The sequence below is a fragment of the Hyperolius riggenbachi genome, chromosome 1 (assembly GCF_040937935.1).
Source record: "Hyperolius riggenbachi isolate aHypRig1 chromosome 1, aHypRig1.pri, whole genome shotgun sequence".
In the NCBI taxonomy this organism is placed as follows: domain Eukaryota; kingdom Metazoa; phylum Chordata; class Amphibia; order Anura; family Hyperoliidae; genus Hyperolius; species Hyperolius riggenbachi.
Window position 1 is genome coordinate 23311486 of NC_090646.1, and position 25736 is coordinate 23337221.

Below are 25736 nucleotides of genomic sequence, written 5' to 3' on the forward strand. Positions count from 1 at the left end.
GGTGGGGGGAGGGGGGTTGTGGTACAGGAGGGAGGGATAGCTTATTGGCTGCAATGTGCCTGGTGACTCTCGGGTGAAAGGTCAATGTTTGGCCTATGATGATGCATGGTGGGCGGGTCGAATGCGCCATGTATTTGCTCTGCAGGCGCGAACACCCGTTCTTCGCCAGGAGCTGTCTGCCGGCAAACAGTTGTGGTCATCTTTATCTATAATTAGCAGGCCATTACAGTGTTGGAAATAATTTGCTGTCTATACTCATCCATAAGCTCAAATTAAGATAGTAAGAGCCTTATTGTCTTCCATTTCTTATATCAAAACTAACACCCCTGTCCACAATGCACTTTATACTGATTCATTAGCCAACACACAGAGAGATTAACGTTCATGATCTTTAATTATATCAGATTCTATGATTGTTCACTTTTCAAATCCAACTGGTAGACCTTAAATAACGTTGACTTTGATAATTGAATTACAAAATGTACATTGCATTCCAAAAAAAATATAGCATTTACTGAAAATGTTTGTTTTTCATCAGCATATGTTGTCGGCAGTTTAGATAAGGTTTAACCAGAATGATGTAAATTTTGGGGAAAAATATACAGCCTAATATTCCAGCGCTGGAGACCAGGATGGCGAATACCTCCACAGCCACCATGTATTTCCCTCTGGTGCTCAGATAGGCCGGAATCATGGCAATCCAGACACTGCAGAACACCAGCATGCTGAACGTGATGTACTTGGCCTCATTAAAGCTGTCCGGTAATGTCCTCACCATGAAAGCAAGAAGAAAGCTCACAGCTGCCAGAAACCCCATATAACCCAACACAGAGTAGAAGCCGATCACTGACCCCTCGTTACACTGAATGATGATCTTCCCAGGAGAATAGTACATGTCATACTCTTGATATGGAGGAGAGGTGGACAACCAAATAATGCAGTTCAGAAGTTGGACAGAGGAACATGACAAGACCACATAATAGGACACTTTGGCTGAGATCCATTTCTTCCAGGAGCTTCCAGGTTTGCTGGCTTTGAAGACAATGCACACCTGTATGGTCTTGGCCAGAACAGAGGAAAGTGAAATGGAGAAACATATTCCATACAGAACCTTTCTCATCTTGCAGGTTATATCCACAGGATGTCCGAGGAACAAGAAGACACAGAGGAAGCTCAGCAGGATAGAGGTCAGGAGAATGAAGCTAACAGTCCGGTTATTGGCTTTCACTATTGGTGTGTTCCAGGCAAAAGTAAATACTCCCAATACAAGTAATAGAATTAAAGAAAATATCAAAGTGATTATTGCAAAAACCAAAACTAGAATATCATTTTCATAGGACAGAAAGTCGTATGTTTTGGGAATACAATTTTCTTTCCTCTCGTCTGGCCACTCTTCATCAGAACACTTGTGGCAGTTTTCACTGTCTGTGAAACAACAACAGTTACTCTAACAGTGCATAACCGTTACCTGCAAAAATCCTTCTTGACTATTTCTGATCACAATCTAGCTTATGTGCAGGTGTATAACTATAACCACCATGACCCCCACCATTGTGGAGGCTCCAAGGGCTAAGGAGTCCATCATTCCAGTGCTTAGATGCAGAGCAATGGCAGTGCATTATAGGCCTGAAAGATAAATCAAATTTAAACCAAAATCGCGATCACCAAGATCACAATTTCAGAATTTTTTTGGAATTATCTAATGATATAATATTGTGCTGGGAATGGGAGGTCTGGCTGGAAATTTTTTGCTGGGGGGCCTGGAGGACGCAGGAGAAATGCTAGCACAGGCTTCCAGTATCCATAGTTTCAGGTGCTGCACATCTCATATCTTCACAACATAGACAATTGCCTTCAGATGGCGGTGTGGCATATGGGGTACAAAGATAGTGGGGCCATTCTTCATCAATGGAAACCTCAATGCCACTGGATATGTGAAATTGCTACATGATGATGTGTTTCCCTCTTTATGCACTGAAGCTGGCGCGTTCCTTGAGTTTTTCCAGCAAGATGGTGCACCACCACATTATGGGTGTCAGGTCCAGACATTCCTAGATGACCAGTTTCCAGGAAAGTGGATTGGTCGTCGTGGGCTAGTTAAATGGCCCCCAAGGTCTCCCGATCTGACCCCCTTAGACTTTTATCTTTGAGGTCATCTGAAGGCAATTGTCTATGCTGTGAAGATACGAGATGTGCAGTACGTGAAACTACGGATACTGGAAGCCTCTGCTAGCATTTCTCCTGCGGTGTTGCTATCAGTGTGTGAAGAGTGGGAGAAGAGGGTTGCATTGACAATCCAACACAATGGGCAGCACATTGAACACATCTTATAAGTGGTCAGAAACGTGTAAATGCTCATGAAAGAATAAAGTTACGTTAAAACCAAGCACAACATTGTGTTTCTTGTGAAATTCCCAATAAGTTTGATGTGTCACATGACTCTTTTCCTATTGAAAAAACAAAACTTGGATTCAAAATGGCCAACTATAAAATGGCCGCCATGGCCGCTACCCATTTTGAAAAGTTTTGCCCCTCACATATACTAATGTGGCACAAACAGGAAGTTTATATCACCAACCATTCCCATTTTATTAACGTGCATCCATATAAATGGCCCACCCTGTACTATATTGATAGACAGAATAAGCTGCTCTACAGTAACACATGCAGCACATCTGTATGCTGCATGACTGCGGGTCATCTGTCACCAAAAGCGATCACAAAAGATTGGTTAATGTAAAAGTACGTCCAGTACGGTAACAGGATGCTGGAGGCGCCGAAATTTTTTTGGCACCCCATAGATATTGATGATAATGTCAACAATTAATTGCAGACATTAACATGAGTGTCTATGGGTCACCGCACTTCAGCAGGGCCTGATATTGATCATGTACAGCGGCAAAGGGGGTGCAGTTACTGTTGGATTTGTGCCAGTGGGTTGATTAGGATTAGACAGCTAGGCATTGGTGGATCGGTGGGGGAGTCGGTTAGGTTTAAGTATCCGTGGATTGGTGGTGGTGGTGGTGGTGGGTGTCAGTTGGGGGTTAGGTATTGGTGGGGTGGGGTTGGGTTACAGTGATTTCCTTTGTCTTCCAATAGTAACAGATTGCCCAGCCAGCTCATGGTGAACCAGAACTCCCAGGAGTGTGTAAGGGGCTACAAAGGACCAAAAAGCCCTCTTACTAAAATGCCATGCTATGGAAAACAAAAGCTTGCCTTCTTAAAACAGAAGGTATTTGCAATTATTTAGGTTGGAGTGAGCTCTGAGGTGTCCCATAATGCATCACTGCTGAATATGCAAATTATCTCTTTGTTGCCCCTGTAATCTAAACACACCTCCAGATATACTGGAATGCAATCATGTGTCAGCTTGTTAATAGTGCAGAGCCACAATAATCCAACATACAGTACATATACTGTAGACTGTTTCAAACTGGTTGGGCCTCATCAGTACATGACATGGATTAAAGTGCCTCAATGGGGTAGGACTTGAAACACTCAGAGTTACAGATTGCCCAGCAAGCTCATGGTGAAGCAGAACTCCTAGGAGTGTGTAAGGGGCTAAAAAGGACCAAAAAGCCTTGTTACTAAAAAGCTATGTAATACAGAAATGTGCCTTCTTAACCCTCCTGGCGGTCAATTAAAACTGCCAGGGGGCAGCACAGCACTATTTAAAAATTTTTTTTTTGTTAATCATGTAGCTAGCTTAGCACTAGCTACAAGACAGCTGCTGTGCAGTGGCATCCCCCCACCCTCGTCGATCGCCTCCGGCGATCAAGCCCGTCCAGAAATCCCGTTCTTAATGCGATTTCCATTAGGGCTTCCTCATTGCCATGGCGACGGGCGGGATGACGTCACCGACGTTGTGACGTCAAAGGGAGTCCCGATCCACCCCTCAGCGCTGCCTGGCACTGATTGGCCAGGCAGCGCATGGGGTCTGGGGGGGCGGCGCGGCGGGTAGCGGCGAATCGGCACGGAGCGGCGGCGATCTGGCAGTACATGCAGTTCGGGCTTACCGCCAGGAAGGTTAAAACAGAGGTTATTTGCGATTATTCTGTACAATCAACAAGCTGACACATCATTGCATTCCAGCGGCTCTGGAGGTGTGGCTAGCTATCAGGGACACAAAGGGATAATTTGCATATTCAGCAGTGATGCATTGTGGGACACCTCAGAGCTCACTCCAACCTGAATAATTGCAAATACCTTCTGTTTTAACACGGCAAATTTCTATTTTTCTTTCAACAAAGACTCAAAAAGTGAATATAGTACAAGTCACCACCCAAAGGATTTTATACAGAAATATTGTTAAATATTATCTTTCTACTAATAAATAAATAAAAAATAAAAGCCATACTGAGCTTGCTGGAAACCATGGTAACAAACTATATTGGGCTGTCTGCAATATAAAGAGTTGATATAAGCCCATAGGGTACATTGCTGCTTTATTTGCATTTTTACACTCACCTCTGTGCCTACAGTGAAAGAAAAAAGGTGAGCTGGCAGCATGAGTCATTTTATTTCTATTTTCAGCCAAAATATAGGCAGAAAAAACACTGAAATGCTATCTGTAACTATTTTGCTTCTGGATTAAAAACTCTAACATATTTACCCTATACATTTAGGCTCAGTTCACATTAGTGTTCTTTTGCAGAACGTAACCGGAACGTAAACGGAACGGATGTAAAAGGATCCAGTGTTAACCTATGGAAGATATATAGAGGAGGCGGGCACCAGTGCTCGTGTTGCCATACAGGATTTATTGGCAGCAGATGATAAAAAACCCAGAGGAGGCCCCCGATGGAGAGCGCTCCCCCTACCTGACAGCTGTTTCACAACACACGTTGTCTCATCAGAGGTGTTTGCGGGGGTGCAGAGAGGCCGGTGACTGCGTTAGATCATGGCCGCATTTTGTATCCAAGCCGCGCGTCTGACGTCACCGGCCGCTCCTCCCACCATACGTGACAGCTCTCCCTTCCTCCAATCGGGCGTTTTGTGTACACTGTGCATAGCGCCCGCTGCACCTATCCTAACGGGGGCGGGACCTAAAGCCGCCCATCATACGCCGCATACACGGAGGATACTAGCGATGTAGTCTATCAGACATGTCCCAATTCACTCCACCCACAGGATAGCCATGGCAACAGCCTACGTACACATCGCCCATAGGAGAGAGGGATTACTCCCGTATTACAGTCAGACATAAGGATATGGATACATTCACATGCCTCCGTTTATACCGATACATTCCGTACGCTCCATCCCCGGATCGAAAAATTGCTGCAGGCCCTAATTTTTCGGACCGTTCTGCCAAGCAGGGCAATGGAAAACGGAACGTTTGTTCACACTGGTGAAGAAATGGACCGTTCCACGGGGGATGGGGGGATGTGCCAATGCGAATCTGAGTGGCGGGAGGATTAGGGAGGGTGCAGCAGCCGGGCGGGTGGGTAAGGGAGGGTAAAATACATACCTAATGTTCTGTAGCAGCCAGTGGTAGAGACTTCCGTCTTCTTCCGCGTCATCTGACTTCATGATGCGTCATGTGACTAGTCACATGACGCGCTGTGTAGTCACAGCGGAAGAAGAGGAAGCCTCTACCGCCGGCTGCTGCAGAAGATTAGGTATGTATTTGCTGGCGAAACTGAGTAAAAACTGATCCGATCAATCATTGATCAGATTCGTTTTCACTTTCCATTTTGCAGTGTGCACAGAGCCATCCGGATTTGGTGAAGCGGAGACTGGATCCTCTCACCGGATCCGTTTGGCTCGAAACGCAAATGTGAATTGGGCCTAAGTTAAAATACAGGAGAACATTTATACTTTAATTTACATTTATATAATAATAATAATAATATATACATTTATTACAATGTACAGTTATACTTAAATCTATATATATACGAGAACTGTTTAGCTCATCTATGGCTGTTGAAATGGACCTAACCAACAATAGCTGTAATAAAATTAAAATGGAAATCCAGTGAATATTTCACATTCTACTCATCCTCTTGTTTTATAAGATTACAAGCTGAACACCGGGCATGTCTCGGGAATGTATTTGGTTGTTGTTCAGTCTGGCCACTTTTTCTAACCTTGACACACAGTCACTCAATGACCAAGTTTGTGAGCTTTGGGGTCCTTGGCATCAATAATAGAGATTTTCCCATTAAAAAAAATATCAAACAAATCTGATTGTCTGTCTGTGGCCTTGACCCCTTTTCAGAATTTTAACCCCAGTCACCCACTAATAGCAGGTTTGAGGCCTCTACCAATAACAGTGTAAAAAAGGCAGCAATTTAAAAATTCCCCTTAAAAATTAATATGTGAATTTTGATAGCCTGGGATAGGCTCCACCCACTTTCCTGAGTATTCATGACAGTCACCTAGCAACCAACTGTGGTAAGTTTAAGAAACCTGCTATTAACAGTGAAGAATTGCTGCATTTTTTCCCATTAAACATAATTTGCTGAAATTTGATTGGCTGTTTATAATGCTCTGCCCATTTCTTCCTGGATTTGTAACCTCGGTTACCAAGTGACCAACTGTGCCAAGAATGTGGACTCTGGCTTTATTCCTGTGAGAATGGCAGCCCAGGTGGGCAGGGGAGGGGGGGGGGCTAAGACCCCCAGAACATATCCTCCCAGGTAGTAAGGGATTTGTATACCAAGTTTTGTAGAAAATTGGGCAAGTCGTAGTTATGTCGACACACACACACACACACGCACGCACGCACGCACACACACACACAATTTTATATATAAATATATAATTACCTGGCTGGTAATTTCCATCTAAATCTCTCCTGGAGGTTCACTTATCTCAAACAAGATAATTTCTTTGGAGCTGCTAAAAGGTTAAGCTGTCCTACCTGTTACATTAGACACCTCCCCTGTGGAACATGAGACACAATGATAGCAGCAGGAATGGATCCCTCTTGTTGGAACTTTCCTGTGTCCAGGAAGACACCTCTTATTGCATCGAGATTCTGGTCTCTTGAATATAGAATACAGAGTAGTTAATTAACATTGTATGTCTGGCCTCTGACAAAGCTGTATTAACCGCGAAACGGCTGTCAGGCCCAAATGTTTTCAGCTTTATCAGGCAGTCAGATACGAGTACACAGAAAATGCTGTCCAGGTCTGTGTCAAACAGTTGGCACAGACCTGGAAAGCATTTGCTGTATAATCCTATCTGACTGCCTGATGAACATGTTTCTACTGCCGTGTCCTTTGAAGCTGGTAAGAGTCCACCACCACCACTTCCATGTTTTAAAACATTTTATGATATTTTATTCTTTTGGTGCCTCTGTTCACTCGTATATTGTACTAGTCCACCCTTGGTTGAAGGGTGAAAACTCTCATTTTCTTCCTATCTACATAGAGCGAATTTTTAATCCTAGTGGGGAAAGGCTTGTTTTTCCCACCTGCAATTACAGTGGTTGCCTAAGCACCCTGGTTTGTAAGTATTACTATACTTACAGAGATGCTTCTAGAGACCAGCTGACCAGCTAATTGCCTAGAGCGCCAGATTTATGGCAGGCGCTTTGAGAGAAAAACAAGTTTATTTTTCCTGTCCTTAGAGACTGAAAACTTAGGGAATGGAGATAAAAAGTTCTAATGAAAGCCTTTGCGGCTCAGCCTCAAATAAGGAATCTACAAAACTTTTGTCTACAACACTTTGTATGGTATTCCCTAATGGTAGTGTTATGTCGAGATCTAGAGTGTGTCTGTGTGACTCCTGTCCTGCCCGCCCCTCCTTATGACTTGAAAAGAAGAGAGTTGGATGGTGTCTGTGTGCATTCCAGAATGGACTAGCCAGGAGGAAGGAGAGAGATTTTCCCCCAGGCTGCTGGTACAGTGTATAAGGCAATGTGAAGCACTAGGCTGGTTGAGGGAAATAAATGTACAATTTGATGGCAAGCTGGTAAATGTACACAGCATGATGCAGAAGAGAGGCTTGCCTCCTACAGAGTCCTTAGAAAAAAACTCTGTCTGTAGTGTCTTTCTCATTATAGTAAAGACTGCATGTGGTCAGCTAGATAAGGTATTACACAGGTTGAAAAGTTTTCGACAGTCCCTAGACTCCATGTGGCTGCTGCAGCCTTGTGTGAGAGACAGGCAGGACAGGAGTCACATTACAGGCAAGTTGCCTCTGTGTTATGTGGCTGCAATACAGATAAGTTCTCTGCTCCATGTCAGACTATTCTCAGTCTCTCTCCACTCCTCCTCTCTCCCTCATTCACCTTTGTCCCCCCCCCCCCCCTTTCCCCTAGTGCTAGCTTTCTTTTCCTCCTCTCAAATCAAATCAAATCAAAGATAGCTTTAATGACATGACCAAGATTAATTACAGGTATTGCCAAAGCAAGGGGAAAAGGGGGACATGGAAGGGGGTGGGGTAGGGGGCAATGGCTAAGCAGTATGTGGACATTTTTTAGGTTTACAGTTCCGTTATGCTCCTCTCGGTCTGTGGCATGCTGTGACATAGTGTGCAGCGATTGTCACTGTGGATTCCTCTTCTCCCAGTAGGATATATGTTTTTCTCTCATCTTCTAATGTGAGAAAGTCTGGGAATAGTTCCAACAATTTCTTAAAGTAAGTGTCCCTGGTTGCAGTATATTTGGGGCAGTGCAGCAGGAAGTGGCTTTCATCCTCAAGGATCTTCAGCTCACAGTGTTGGCACAGACTCTCCTCCCTGGGTTTGCATGTCTGTCTGTGTCTCCCAGACTCTATTTCGAGGTTGTGAGCACTCAGTCTGTAGACACTCAGGATTTTCCTCTCTTGACAGTTTTGGAGCTTTTCCAGGTATGGGGCCATTTTATATTCTCTGGTATATGGTTAGCTTTTGTGACTGTTTTATTACACGCCTCCATTTTTCCACATAGTCCTCTTTGCTCTTGGCTGTGGTGTGTTTCATCTACCTCTATCTGGATAGTGTAATTGTTAAGGGCTCTGCCTCTGGCACAGGCAACCTGGGTTCAAATCTCTGCTTCTTTCTACTCAGTAAGCCAGCACCTATTCTGTAGGAGACCTTGGGCAAGACTCCCTAACACTGCTACTGCCTACTGAGCAAGGCAGCACTGAGTCTGCCAGGAGAAAAGTAATTATCAATGTTCCTTGTTACTCTCTACTTTGCCCTCCCAATCTTACCCTTACAATTGAATCACCCAATCTTATTATTAGTAACCCTAGCCTACAGCTGTCAATACATGCATTCATTTTTACAGACAGATTCTTTCAAAATGATCGAATTTGCCGATTATCAACCACCACATCGATCAGAATTTCAATCAATCCATGGCAAAAATGTACCAAAAGTACAATCAAGCAGTACATTTTTACAATTGGAGACAGCGCTATAGAGGCAGTAGATCGGCGGCTCGCAGTATTGCACTGAACCACTACTGTAATACAATTATTTTCTGGTGAAAAGCTGCCATATTGCGAATATTTTCATGAAAAGGGTGGGGGGGGGGGGGGGGGGGCGCCACAGGTTTCCTTGCCTGGAGCGACAAAATGGCCAGAGGCGCCCCTGTATACTTACATTACATCTCCTCACTAATCTCTAGATATTGTCCCTCCCGCAACCTTCGCTCCTCCCAAGAAATTCTCCTGGCCTCTAAGCTGATCACCTCCTCTCATGCTCACATCCAGGACTTTACACGAGCATCACCACTCATGTGGAACTCTCTTCCACAGCCTTTACGTCATGCTCCAAACCTCCAAATCTTCAAACGCACACTTAAAACACACCTTTTCAGACAAGCTTATAACGTTATAATTTTTTAGCCCCTGTTTACTTATCTGTTCACAGTGTAATCAGAGGAAAAGGCTCACTGCCTCATCCTCCCCCCCCCCCCCCCTTTACCTAGTGTCCCCCAATACTCTTTAGATTGTAAGCTCGCAAGGGCAGGGTCATCCTCCTAACGTTTACTGTTTTTGTCACAATATTTGTGCTGCTTGGGACTTTGCTGTATATTTTTTTGTTGTATCTATGTTCCCCTTGTCATCTTATTGTGCTTTTTAAAGCGCTGCAGAATATGTAGGCGCTATATAAATAAAAAATAATAATAATAAAATAATAATAATAAACCTTCTTTTATTACCAATACATACTACACTGTATTGGGCTCTCTGTGTCCTTATCTTTTTTGTCGTTAGTGATATGATATGAAAGACTTCACCTCGAAGGGTTTTTTCCCCAAAAACTGAGCTAATTTCACCTGTCAACACTCCTTCCTTTCATTCACCTATAACTTTATTACTACCTATCACAACAAAACGGTCTATATCTTGTGTTTTTGCCACCAGTTACTCTTTTGTGGGAGTACTTTTTGCTGAGAATAATTTTATCCTAACTGCATTTTAACAGGAAAAAGAAGAAAAAATTTTGAAAAAGATCATTATTTCTCAGCTTTCGGCCACTACAGTTTTAAAATAATACATGCTACCGTAATTAAAACCCACACATTGTATTTGCCCATTTGTCCCAGTTATTGCAGTATTTAAAATGTTTCCCTAGTACAATGTGTGGCGGCAGTATTTTATTTGGAAATAAAAGTGCATTTTTTCAGTTTTGTGTCCAAACCTAATTACAAGTCCATAATTTATAAAGTAACAGTAATATACCCTCTTGACATGCACATTAAAAAAGAAAGTTCACTCCCTAAGGTTTTATTTATTTTTTTTATTTAATTTTTTTTTTAATATTATTATTATTATTATTTTTACAAAAAAATGTTTGGTTAACTATTGGGGAGTGTGGGAGGTAAGGGGTTAATTTCAAATGTTTCAGGGGGTGTTCGGACGGGAGGGGACATGGTAGCTACGCCCCCTGCAGGGAGATATGGGATTTGCAGGGACGTAGTTACTCGTCCCAGGGAGGGGAAGTGGTTAATGCATAATAGTAACAACTATGCATCACACTGTATGGTTGTCTTACCTTTTCAGTCTTCCATGCAATATTTCTAGGCTGAAGTCGATAGTGCATATGTCCTTCTGAAGATTCAGCAAAAAACCCCAACACATTAGAATAGAAAAGGAAATGTTCTGGTCCAACAAAAATCCAACTTTGCAACATCAGTTTATCAGGTACCTCTCCTTTTGGAGTAAAAAAAATCGTTTTTCCAAGTTTATTTTTGTAAACAATCTTTTTTATATATCTGTTCATCTTTCAGCAAGGAATGAAGAAACAAAACTGGAGGATTAGTGGGTGTATAATTAAGATTTTTTATTTTAATGTTAACTTAAAGGACAACTGAAGTGAGAGGTACAGTATAATGAGGCTGCCATATTTATTTACTTTTAAGCAATACCAGTTGCCTGGCTGTCCTGCTGATCCTCTGCCTCTAATACGAACAAGCATGCAGCAGGTCGGGGGTTCCGGACATTATTGTCAGATCTGACAAGATTAACTGCTTGCTTGCTTCTGGCGTGATTCAGACACTACTGCAGCCAAATAGACCAGCGGGGCTGCCAGACAAACTGGTATTGTTTAACAGAAAATACATAAGGCAGCCTACATATTCTTCTCTTCAGTTGCCCTTTAGGCCAGTTTTACAATTGAAAGGTGTATTTGCGGTGCAATAACCCCCCCCTAGCGCCTCATCGCACCGCAACACACATAAGACTCGGCGCTAGAGTGGGGCCGAACCTCCGATTTTCGGTTCGCGAACCGGGTTCGCGAACTTCCGCGGAAGGTTCGGTTCGCGTAAAAGTTCGCGAACCGCTATAGACTTCAATGGGGATGCGAACTTTGAAAAAAAAAAATTATGCTGGCCACAAAAGTGATGGAAAAGATGTTTCAAGGGGTCTAACACCTGGACCCCCAGGTGGAGGAGTGGGATACATGCCAAAAGTCCCCGGGAAAAATCTGGATTTGACGCAAAGCAGCGTTTTAAGGGCAGAAATCACATTGAATGCTAAATGACAGGCCTAAAGTGCTTTAAAACATCTTGCATGTGTATACATCAATCAGGTAGTGTAATTAAGGTACTGCTTCACACTTACACACCAAACTCACCGTGTAACGCACCGCAAACAGCTGTTTGTGTAGTGACGGCCGTGCTGGACTGGTGCACACCATGGCGAGAGTGCAGGTTTTGGTGGCTTTACAGCCCATATGGTCGCCTGGCTGATGTAGGTGAATGACAGAACAGTGACTGTCCAGCTGATCAAATTTGGTCTGACCACAATGAGGCAATGACCTTATTATCGTGGGTGTGCCCCCCGAGACACTCATCTAGGCGCCGGTCATTGGTTCATTGTGATACGCAAGCCCCTTCACCACGGCAAGGTAATGATCACGAAGGGGAATGGGCGCATGTACATGCCTTTTCTTTTGTTGTTGCAGCTGCCCGCAGTGCAGCCAGAAAAATTAGGCAGTCATGTACACGCACCAGAAAAATTATTACAGCGGCCGCTGCTAGCAGCGGCCTAAAAAATTCAGCAATCCGCCTGGAGTCCCGGACCCTGTTGGTGGTGGTGGCGGAGAAGGTAGTCAAGCGGCCTGCAGGCAGACATGCTGTGTGGAGGGACTGGGAGCGACTTAGTATTCTTGGGGCAGGCCAGGCAGCCAGTCCCACGGCGTGCAGGCAGAGATGCTGTGTGTGCGGGGACTGACTTAGTCTTGGGGCGGGCAGCAGCCCTCCGGGATCCATGCCTCATTCATTTTGATAAAGGTGAGGTACTTAACAGTTTTGTGACTTAGGCGACTTCTCTTCTCAGTGACAATGCCTCCAGCTGCGCTGAAGGTCCTTTCTGACAGGACGCTTGCGGCAGGGCAGGAGAGAAGTTGGATGGCAAATTGGGACAGCTCTGACCACAGGTCAAGCCTGCACACCCAGTAGTTCAAGGGTTCCCCATCGCTGTTCACAGCAGTGTCTACATCCACACTTAAGGCCAGGTAGTCGGCGACCTGCCGTTCCAGGCGTTGGTGGAGGGTGGATCCGGAAGGTCTACGGCGAGGCGTTGGACTAAAGAACGTCCGCATGTCCGACATCACCATGAGATCACTGGAGCGTCCTGTCTTTGACTGCGTGGACACGGGAGGAGGATTAGTGGCAGTGGTACCTTGCTGGCGCTGTGCTGTCACATCACCCTTAAAGGCATTGTAAAGCATAGTTGACAGCTTGTTCTGCATGTGCTGCATCCTTTCCACCTTCAGGTGAGTTGGTAACAGGTCCGCCACTTTGTGCCTGTACCGAGGGTCTAGTAGTGTGGCCACCCAGTACAGCTCATTCCCCTTGAGGTTTTTCATACGGGGGTCCCTCAACAGGCAGAACAGCATAAAAGACGACATCTGCACAAAGTCGGATCCAGATGTACCATGCATCTCCTCTTGCTCTTCCTCAGTGACGTCACGTAAGTCAACCTCCTCCCCCCAGCCGCGAACAATACCACGGGAAGGTTGAGCAGCACAAGCCCCCTGCGACACCTGCTGCGGTTGTTCTCCTGCCGCCGTCCCCTCCTCCTCCTCCTCCTCCTCCCCCAAAGAAACACCTTGCTCATCATCCTCTGAGTCTGACTCGTCTTCTGCACACCAATCACACCAAAACCACTAGTATCCAAACCTCCACTGACTACACCTAAATTCAGCTTTGCACATTTAGCAGCCTTAACCAAAACCCTTCTCGAAAAAACGAATAATAAACCATCCAACCATAACCAAATACCACCGAACCAGAAACAAACCACCAAAATTGGCGAACCAAAGCCCCAGCACAGAAATAAGACCACCATTAAAAATACCAAGAACACCAAAAACTCACCGGGTGTTCTTAATCAGGTGAAAAAATTACAGTCAACCCCATCTGGCGTGAAAACAATCCAATTTAGGCCCAACCATATCCCAGTCTGTAACTTCCTGAGTGGTGCTCCCCCCGACTCAATAGTCATCCAAAATGACAACAAAAATCCCGGCACCTTGAATACATCATCCATCGATCCATCTCAGACCAATCCAGAGGACCATTCACACACAGACGACATCCTAGGCCTTTCACAAATTAGTACACATGAGACCCAACCGGCCTCTCCCATCTGCCCTAGTACACAAGGCCCCACGCTTCACACTAAAACCAATGCGCTCACTAGCTTCTTTAGACCCATCATCAAACAACAACCAGATACAAATGCCAGTCAAAACACTTCTCCCATCAATCTAACTTCTTCTTTTTTAGAACTACCCCTCTCGTTCACACAGAACACATTAATCATGCCATTACCGAGCCCCACGGCATCCAGAACTATCCTTCAACCCAAACCAACCCACAAGAGACCACTACCAGACTCAGAAAAAGGGGACACAGAGGGAAAAGAAAAAAGAAATCGCCAATCACCCCAGATTCAATAAAAACTGACTTAACGACACAAACCCGTTGCATCTTCAATTTGTCCAATTATAAGTTATCCCGGTCAGAGACTCACCTCTTAGAGAAAGGCCTTTCTTTCTGCCCTACCAGTTCATCTGACATGTCCAAACTATTTAGAGAATTGAATGCATTTATCCGCAAACTCACCCTAAAACGACATTTTGCCATAAAGAAACACCAATCATCACTCTCAAACCCAACCAACACCCTCATTTTGACTAACAATGACGCATTTTCTGTGTTAATTTCGTCTGTATTGGCTGTGATAGCCAATACAGACGAAATTAACACAGAAAAATATATCACCACTGAACTTAAGGGTAGATCTAGATTTTACCCGACTGCTTCTAAAGGCAATTTCATTGAAACTTTCTATACATTAGTACTAAACGATCTACAAAAACTCAACTTGACTACTGATACTACCATCTCCAATCTCACTAAATCAGAACAATATGCCCTTCAGACCCTGAGACGTAATCATGACATTATTTTAAAACCCGCTGATAAGGGAGGTGGCATAGTCATTCTAAATAAATTGGACTATATAGCTGAAGCTAACCGATTACTAGACAACCCTCTACATTACGCCAAACTAACCACAGATCCTACCCTCGATTTTAATAACACTCTAAAACGGTTTATCAATGAAGCATTCTCAAACAGCATTATCACCAAGAATGAACGCAACTTTATCATCAACCATCATCCAAAAACACCATTTTTTTATTATCTCCCCAAAATACACAAATCACTACAAAACCCCCCTGGCAGACCTATTATTTCAGGCATGGAGTCCATTACCAGCAATCTGTCTAAATTCGTCGACAAACATTTACAACCACTGGTGCAAACATTGCCGTCTTACTTGAAAGATTCTCAACACCCTATAGAGTTACTGAAACCCATACACTGGCAGGCGGACTACTGCTGGCTCACCTGTGATGTATCCTCGTTGTACACCAACATCCCTCACCCCTTCGGCCTTCATTCACTCCAGTTTTTTCTTTCCACCAATCCAGACATGCCCACCACACAACAGCAATTCATCAACTCATGTGCAGTATTTATTCTACAGCATAATGTCTTTTCTTTCATGGACAGTTTCTACCACCAAACCACAGGCACAGCTATGGGTAGCTTCTTCGCCCCCTCATACGCCAACCTCGCAATGGGCTACCTGGAACTACTAAAACTTCATAGTTCACACCCTTTTTCCATGAACATAATCTTTTACAGAAGATATATCGATGATCTCATTTTTATTTGGAAAGGTAATCATACAAACATTCCCATATTCCTTGCATATTTGAACGATAACCCGGCAGGTCTCTCATTCACTTGTCAACATCATTCTAATTCAATTGAATTCCTAGATCTGGTTCTATACTCCACGAACAACACTATAAAGACCAAAACCCACTTCAAGAAGGTAGATGCAAATAATTTCATACACTTCGACAGCTTCCATCATAGACCCTGGACCACCAATACCCCCTACTGCCAATACAAAAGAATATACCGTAATTGTACAGAATTATCCGATTTTCACACACAATCACAGACTCTAACCAAAAAATTCATAGAACGAGGTTACCCAAAAAAACTTATAAAAGATGCCAAATACAAAGCCACTAAGACCCCCACCACCGCCCCCGTCACGGACCATCCCACTCCAACATCGTCTTTCCCAAGATTCATCACCGGTTACAGCAGCCAACATAGAGAAATTCGCACTATCCTACAAAACAGATGGGAACTACTGGCCCAAGACCCCTACCTTAAAACATCACTACCAAAATTACCATCTCTCACCTTCAAAAGGGCCCCAAACCTGCGTGGACTAATAGCTCCCAGTAAATTTAAACATATACAAACCAATACAGCACACACAACCACCTCAGCTTATCCGGGCTCTTATCCATGCCTTCACTCTCGTTGTACAGCCTGTCACTTTGTCACAACCACTCAGAAGTTCAAATCTAATACTACTGATAAGGAATTCAATATCAAACAACACATTGACTGCGCTTCTAGGAACGTTATTTATGTCATTTCATGTCCCTGTAATCTACAATACAATGTCAGGTTTTGGATAGGCACACCTTGCCGTGTTTCTGTAGTCGGGTGCTCAGCCTTGATGCAGAAGCGGCATCAGTCCAATACAAGCAATTCAAGGTCGGCTGGCACACCAGTCTGCACTTTATCTGATGAAGGGGACCCTCCGTGGCCCCGAAACAATTGTCATGTTGTGCATACAATAAAACTGCTTGGAACTTTGAACTGGTGTGCCAGCCGACCTTGAATTGCTTGTAATCTACAATACGTCGGCCGCACCACCCAATTAGCCCGTAACCGGATAGGACAGCACAAGAGGAATATACTAAATCATTACCCCTTACATAGCGTTTCCAAACACTTCAGCACACATCACAATGGTGATCCCCGGTCACTCACCATCACCCTAATAGATTCCATTTATTCACCCAACAATACTTTTGAGGTCCTGAAGAACAAAGAAATGTATTGAATACAGACCCTCAGAACCCTGGCCCCCGAGGGCCTTAATGAGGTGTTAGAAAAACTCTTTTAATTGACCACTTTTAAATCGATCAACTTTTCGCTGATCATCAGTCCTCTCTTTTATCGTTCCCCCTAGATTTTGTTTTTTTTTTTTTATTCTCAAAATTGTCTATAGCGTATTAACGACGACTTCACTTTACTATATTTAACAACTATGTCCATTTAGGAATTCCTGGCAATCGCTCCTAATTTTATTAATTATTATGGTATCCTACTCATGTCATATGTAATGTTTTTTTGTTGTTTCTAAATTCTCTGTCTGTCTTTTTTAGACCCCTCTTCTTTTGATTTTCCCTCCCTCCCTCCCCCCTCCCCAAACCTTCCCTTCCCCCCCCCCCCATGTCCCCTTCCCAATTCTCCATATTCCCAGGCCTATGTAATTAGACCAGACACAGCAACATTGCATTGTATACAGCCTTCCAGGGAAGGGCTGCCTTAATATAATCAGCCACAAGGTGGTAGCATCTCACCACCAATCACTTCCCACGTGTATATATCTGCCACGCAGCTCACATGTTCATGTTCATTCAATGTGAGCACCACACTCTATGACAATTTCCTGGTCATTCCTTAACATTTGCTACTAAAATCACCATATATTAGGATCAACTAACACTGGCGTGTAAACGCCTTTTCCAATATGGCGGCGCCATCCCTTAATACAGATTGCGCATGTGCGTGCCCTTAGCTGCGTATGACGCGTCCATTAATCCGCGCCCACCCCTCATATGCGTACATAGCGGCATGACATCATCGTCTGTCCGCGCTGCCTCCTCGTCAGCCCATACTACCGGAAACAGCTATGCACTGTTTACTTCCGGAGTAGATACCTGTCCACGCTGGCATCCAGCACTGTTATAACTCCAGGTGGCGGCAGCATCCCCCCACAGTTGGCGCTTTACCTTGGAACTGACACAGTCGTGGTGAGTACCTATCCAAAAAGCTTTCATGTCCCTTTCCCACAGCCTGAACACTGTAAAGATAATGAGCCACTTCTTTATTCTACAGCACTTTACTCTTTGCACTATGTGCTTTAGATAATCTTCTATGGGGTAGTTATAAAGGTTGTAACTAGCCCTATGATAAATGTACTCAGTGTATATATTTACTTTTATGTAACCTGATGATTTATTGTCACTAAGCTATTTATGTTGTGAACCCAATTTTGGCTTTGTTCTATTTATCCATCTATAGATCTTATAGGTAGTCATAATTATGGTCTGTATTTTCCACTCAGGGCGATTTGCCTCGCACAGTATAACATACCTTCATATGACTTAATGAATTGGCCAGGCCTGTGACATTTATCTGCGTTGAGCTTATATTTGATTATGAATTGTTTTGAAATTGGATAATTTTTACTGTCTAAAAATCTGGCGTCCACTGTTATATTGTATTTCGTTCATTAGTATATTCGTTTGTTTTTTCTCTCTCTGTTTCTTCAGTGTATCTCCAAAATTGATTGCCTGATGAAGCGGGCTTTGGACCCGTGAAACGCGTTGCTTGCCTGGAGATTTTAAATGAATTATATTGTCTATTTATATACGACTCATTGGCTGGTCACTACATACTTGAGGGCGGTAACCACCAACCCCCCTCCTTTTAAACGATTTTTAATTATTTTACTCTAATTTGGCGCCTCTGTTACTCCTCATTTTCCGTTAATCTAGTCCACCCTTGGTGGAGGGGTGTATCCCCGTTTTTTCCTGTCTACAGAGAGCGACTTTTTAAACCTGAGTGGGGTCAGGTTATAATTCTCCCCACCTGCATCTACAGTGGTTGCCTGTGTGGTAACCCAGACTTGTGAGTATATTTCTTGTCATTTTATCTTGCTCCGTTTACCAAAACTTACTACACTATATTGGGCTCTCGGTTTTCCATTCTTTGCATTTTTTCAAGCGTCTTCTGCACACGACTTCTCTTCTTCCTCCTCCTCCCCCCTCTGTGCTGCCGCAGGTGTTGAGGAAACAGCTGGGTCTGATGAAAATTGGTCCCATGCCTGTTCCTGCCGTAACTGTTCCTGGTCACGCTCATTCGCAGCTTCATCCGCCACTCTACGCACAGCACGCTCCAAGAAGTAAGCTTAGGGAATCAAGTCGCTGATGGTGCCTTCACTGCGGCTCACCAGGTTGGTCACCTCCTCAAACGGCCGCATGAGCCTGCATGCATTTCTCATCAGTGTCCAGTTGTCGGGCCAGAACATCCCCATCTTCCCAGACTGTTTAATTCTACTGTAGTTGTAGAGGTACTGGGTGACGGCTTTCTTCTGTTCTAGCAGGCGGGAGAACATGAGCAGGGTCGAATTCCAGCGAGTCGGGCTATCGCAAATCAGGCGTCTCACCGGCAAGTTGTTTTTCCGCTGAATTTCCGCAAAGCGTGCCATGGCTGTGTAAGACCACCTCAAATGCCCACAGAACTTCCTGGCCTGCTTCAGGACATCCGCTAAGCCAGGGTACTTTGACACAAATCTTTGAACAACTAGATTCATGACATGCGCCATGCAGGGTATGTGTGTCAGCTTCCCCATATGCAAAGCGGCAAGCAGATTGCTGCCGTTGTCGCACACCACGTTGCCTATCTCCAGGTGGTGTGGGGTCAGCCACTCATCCACCTGTTTCTTAAGAGCAGCCAGGAGAGCTGCTCCAGTGTGACTCTCCGCTTTGAGGCAAGACATGTCTAAGATGGCGTGACACCGTCGTACCTGGCATGCAGCATAGGCCCTGCGGAGCTGGGGCTGTGCAGCTGGAGAGGAGAACTGCCACTCAGCCAAGGAGGAGGAGGACAGCGAAGAGCATGTAGCAGGAGGAGAGGAGGTGGCAGGAGGCCTGCCTGCAAGCCGTGGAGGTGTCACAATTTGGTCCGCTGCGCCCTGCTTGCAATCGTTCACCAGGTTGACCCAATGAGCTGTGTACGTAATGTAGTGGCCCTGCCCGTGCTTGGCAGTCCAGGCATCCGTGGTCAGGTGTACCCTTGACCCAACGCTCTTCGCAAGAGATGACACCACTTGCCTCTCAACTTCACGGTGCAGTGGGGGTATGGCCTTTCTAGAAAAATAAGTGCGGCCTGGCATCTTCCACTGCGGTGTCCCAATGGCCACAAATTTACGGAAGGCCTCAGAGTCCACCAGCCGGTATGGTAACAGCTGGCGAGCTAACAGTTCCGCCACGCCAGCTGTCAGACGCCGGGCAAGGGGGTGACTGGCCGAAATTGGCTTCTTCCGCTCAAACATTTCCTTCACGGACACCTGACTGCTGCTGTGGGCAGAGGAGCAGGAACCGCTCAAGGGCAGAGGCGGAGTGGAGGAGGGTGCCTGTGAAGGTGCAAGGGAGAAGCAGATGATGCACCTGAAGGAGGAAGAGGAGAAGGAGGGTGATTTTTCTTTTGTGTGCTGCTGCTGCTTTTGCTCAGGTGGCCATCCCATTGCTGTTTGTGCCTTTTCTCCAGGTGCCTTCGTAAGGCACTTGTCCCTATGTGGGTGTTGGCCTTTCCACGGCTCAATTTTTGTTGGCAGAGCGAACAGATGGCTTTGCTCCAATCTGAGGCACACACATTAAAAAATTTCCACACCGCTGAGCCACCCTGGGATGTGGGCACTATGGGGGCCTCAACAGCTGATGCTGAAGGGCAAGTTGGCTGGCTGTACATAGGTGGCGATACATGGTGCCGGACACTGCCACCAGCTGTTTCTGATGAAGAGCTGCCCCAGCTTCTTTCACCAACTTCTCTCCTCCTACTACTCTCTGACTCCCCCTCTGAACTGTCTCCCTCTTCATCTCCTCTATTGGGAACATACAGAGGATCCGTATCATCGTCATCATCGTAATCATCCTGCCCAGCTTTGCTTGCCTCAGAAAAATGCACCATCAGTTGGTCCTTCATCCTCCTTACACGTTACATCCATAGTGTTGCTGCGCAACTCAGACATATGAGCTGGTGAAAATTCATCTGGCTGTAACAACAATGGCTGTGCATCAGTGATTTCACCACTAAATAATTCTTGCGAAGTGTCAAATGCAGCGGAAGTGGTGCTAGTAGTAGCGCTGGTGGCTGAGCAAGATGAGGTGTTCTGTGTCGCTAAATACTCAACCACGTCCTGACAATCTTGGGAGGTGATGGGACGTGCCTTCTTCCGAGCACTGTACTGTGGGCCAGGTCCACACGAAATTACATTTACACAACCTCGCACAGACCTGCCGGGTGGCCTTCCTCTGGCTCTGGCACTACCTCTTCCTCTACCTTTTTTGTCCATATCGGGTATGCACGGAGTGGTATATCACACTGCGTGCACTCACGTAGGTGGGTGGGTTCACTTAACTGCACAGGTATGCGCACTGATGCGGTGGGTTCACTGAACAGAACAGGTATGCAGTGGCGGGTTCACTGAACAGAACAGGTATGCAGTGGCGGGTTCACTGAACAGGTATGCAGTGGTGGGTTCACTGAACACAACAGGTATGCAGTGGCGGGTTCACTGAACAGGTATGCAGTGGCGGGTTCACTGAACACAACAGGTATGCAGTGGCGGGTTCACAGAACAGGTATGCAGTGGCAGGTTCACTGAACAGGTATACAGTGGCGGGTTCACTGAACACAACAGGTATGCAGTGGCGGGTTCACAGAACAGGTATGCAGTGGCGGGTTCACTGAACAGAACAGGTATGCAGTGGCGGGTTCACTGAACAGAACAGGTATACAGTGGCGGGTTCACTGAACACAACAGGTATGCAGTGGCGGGTTAACTGAACAGGTATACAGTGGCGGGTTCACTGAAAAGAACAGGTATGCAGTGGCGGGTTCACTGAACAGAACAGGTATGCAGTGGCAGGTTCACTGAACAGGTATACAGTGGCGGGTTCACTGAACAGAACAGGTATACAGTGGCAGGTTCACTAAACAGTACAGGTATGCAGTGGCGGGTTCACTGAACAGAACAGGTATACAGTGGCGGGTTCACTGAACACAACAGGTATGCAGTGGCGGGTTAACTGAACAGGTATACAGTGGCGGGTTCACTGAAAAGAACAGGTATGCAGTGGCGGGTTCACTGAACAGAACAGGTATGCAGTGGCAGGTTCACTGAACAGGTATGCAGTGGCGGGTTCACTGAACAGAACAGGTATACAGTGGCAGGTTCACTGAACAGAACAGGTATGCAGTGGCGGGTTCACTGAACAGAACAGGTATACAGTGGCAGGTTCACTGAACAGGTATACAGTGGCGGGTTCACTGAACTGAACAGGTATGCAGTGGCAGGTTCACTGAACAGGTATACAGTGGCGGGTTCACTGAACAGAACAGGTATACAGTGGCAGGTTCACTGAACAGAACAGGTATACAGTGGCGGGTTCACTGAACAGAACAGGTATGCAGTGACGGGTTCACTGAACAGTACAGGTATGCAGTGGCAGGTTCACTGAACAGGTATGTAGTGGAGGGTTCACTGAACACAACAGGTATGCAGTGGCGGGTTCACAGAACAGGTATGCAGTGGCGGGTTCACTGAACAGAACAGGTATGCAGTGGCAGGTTCACTGAACAGAACAGGTATACAGTGGCGGGTTCACTGAACACAACAGGTATGCAGTGGCGGGTTAACTGAACAGGTATACAGTGGCGGGTTCACTGAACAGAACAGGTATACAGTGGCAGGTTCACTGAACAGTACAGGTATGCAGTGGCGGGTTCACTGAACAGAACAGGTATACAGTGGCGGGTTCACTGAACACAACAGGTATGCAGTGGCGGGTTAACTGAACAAGTATACAGTGGCGGGTTCACTGAAATGAACAGGTATGCAGTGGCGGGTTCACTGAACAGAACAGGTATGCAGTGGCAGGTTCACTGAACAGGTATACAGTGGCGGGTTCACTGAACAGAACAGGTATACAGTGGCAGGTTCACTGAACAGAACAGGTATGCAGTGGCGGGTTCACTGAACAGAACAGGTATACAGTGGCAGGTTCACTGAACAGGTATACAGTGGCGGGTTCACTGAACAGAACAGGTATGCAGTGGCAGGTTCACTGAACAGGTATACAGTGGCGGGTTCACTGAACAGAACAGGTATACAGTGGCAGGTTCATTGAACAGAACAGGTATACAGTGGCGGGTTCACTGAACAGAACAGGTATGCAGTGACGGGTTCACTGAACAGTACAGGTATGCAGTGGCAGGTTCACTGAACAGGTATGCAGTGGCAGTTTCACTGAACAGGTATGCAGTGGTGGGTTCACTGAACAGGTATGCAGTGGTGGGTTCACTGAACAGGTATGCAGTGGTGGGTTCACAGAACAGGTATGCAGTGGCAGGTTCACTGAACAGGTATGCAGTGGTGGGTTCACTGAACAGGTATGCAGTGGTGGGTTCACAGAACAGGTATGCAGCCAGGGACAAGCTAAGCCTAACTAATCTTTTCCTATGAGAGACAGTCTGCAGCAGCTCGCCCTACTCTCACTAACGCAGGCACACGAGTGAGCGTAATGGCCGCCGCTCCCTGCCTTTTATTAGGGAAGGAGTGGCTCCAGGGGCTAGTGTAGCCTAATTGGCTACACTGGGCCTGCTGACTGTGATGTAGAGGGTCAAAGTTGACCCTCATGGTGCATTATGGGGCGAACCGAACTTCCGCAAAACTTCGCCTGCGGGACGCGAACGCGAACCACTGAAGTTCGCATGGAACCGTTCGCAGGCGAACCGTTCGGCCCAACTCTACTCGGCGCCAGAGTGACTGACAGGGACATATGCATAGCGCTGCCCCTTGCCCAGTGGCATACTACCTGCCAGCAGGGCTGGGCCAAGGCAGAGGCAGAGAGGCTCCAGCCTCAGGGCGCTGTGTAGGATGGGGCGCACAGCTCACTCAGCTATCATTCCCCTATTGTATGTGAAGCAGAGAGAAATAAGAGGAGGGGATACATGGCAGTGACTGCAAGCCAGAAAACTAGAAATTAAGGTGTTGGGAGGGTTGGTGGTGAGGGGAGGGGGGGTTTGGGTTGGAGGCCCTGGGGAGCCTCTTAGTCTAATAGCAATCAGCGTGTGACGGCTGGGGTGGGAGGGATGGAGGGGCGCACTTTGGTGTCTCTGCTTGGGGGCTGGAGGACCTTGTTCCGGCTCTGCCTGCCAGACAGGAAGTATATTACTAACAAAAATCAACAGCTGAGCAACTAAAGAATATATATAATCACTGTATAGGGCAGTACAATTCATGAAACAAGAAAAGAGGAAGGGGCCCTAGTGAAGAAAGTATCAGACTGCATGTCCAAGTATATAAAAAATATTTACTGTAATTTAGTAAATATAACCCCATGCCTGTACCTCCTTGCTGGTGCTCAATCTGATTTGTTTTGAATCCGTTTTTGATATGCTCTATACCCTGTGGATTCTACAACCTGTGTGTAGAGTTTTGGAATATCTGCCAAGGCATAGATTTATAGATCCCAGCTCCATGCAGTCTCCCCATGTTCACGCTTGTGCAATCCCTACACTCAGCTGTTTGATGACAGCTGAGCTTTGTGCACCTCTCAAATTGGCTCCTACCCCTGTGATCGCTTTGAGCCAATCACAGTGATCCTTGAGTAAAAATAGGAAAAAGTTCTGGTCCTTAAGGGGCCATAGTCACACTGTTAACACTGGTCACATTTAATCAGAGACGTAGTCATGGCCAAACATTGCAATTTCGTTTTCGCAAACATGTTTGCAAATTTTACCACAAAAATGTATGAACCAGAAATTTGCAGCAAATCCCATTGACTTTAATAGCAGGTAAACATCAAAAACCTTCAGGGCACCTCTGCAGTCAAAATTTATTTTAAAAAGGTATACAAAGTGTACAGAAAGCCGGACAGTGGCATGGTGGTGGGGGATCAGGGGCGAAACGTTCCTCCAAAAATATGTATGTCATGCAGAGGCTTTTTTTCATGTGTAAATGCCAAAAGTAAAAATAATAGTTTCTAGATGTTTTTAAATTACAGTCTTTAGAATGGAAGCCGTGTTTACCTGCTTAAAATTTTTTATGTGCAGCCAGTGTCTGAGATGCCTGAAACATTTTGTATTTATCTGCCTAAAGATTTTAAATTGCAGCCACAGTATGCGAGGCCTGAAAAAAATGGCAAATTACCTGCATGAAACACTGCTCTTGCAGCCACACTGGAGGCCTGAAAAATACATATTTAAATTTCAGCCTCAGCAAAGAAATGAACAGCGCTACTTAAAAACAGATGAGTGCTTACCTGCAAAAAAGTGCACACCCCACTCATGGGATTCAAATACACAATGAGCACACACATGACCTGTCTACCACTTGGAGGATGTTAGTTTCACTAACAATTTGCAATTGTTAGGTACTTGTCCCTCCCACTGTCGTAGAAGTCTTTCCTCCATGGGAGGGGACCTAACACTAACTAAAACCTACCTGTGCATATGCATAGCCTGGGCGCGCTACCAGTAAAATTAAGAATTGCGCAGAAAAAGTGGGATCAGCGCATCACCAGGCCGCCCCTGAATGGCCTCAGCTCAGAGATGCGCTGAGCCCCCCCAGGAACTACGAACGCACCTTGAACCAAACAGAGGCTCTGCATATACACCAAAGAAACACTAACAAGTGGGAGCAGCTGACCAGAATTAAATCAAACACAGCAAAGAAATGAACAGCGCTACTTAAAAACAGATGAGTGCTTACCTGCAAAAAAGTGCACACCCCACTCATGGGATTCAAATACACAATGAGCACACACATGACCTGTCTACCACTTGGAGGATGTTAGTTTCACTAACAATTTGCAATTGTTAGGTA

The 25736-nt window shown here is 45.5% G+C and overlaps 1 protein-coding gene across 1 annotated transcript in view; it reads right to left on the bottom strand.

Moving 5' to 3' along the window:
- Nucleotides 1-511: 511 nt before the first annotated feature.
- Nucleotides 512-25736, bottom strand: part of LOC137523745 (vomeronasal type-2 receptor 26-like) — a 50774-nt gene continuing 25549 nt past the window's right edge. Inside the window, exon 5 of the mRNA XM_068243642.1 lies at nucleotides 512-1425. Within this exon, the coding sequence (XP_068099743.1) occupies nucleotides 512-1425 (914 nt within the window). The remainder of the gene's footprint in view (nucleotides 1426-25736) is intronic.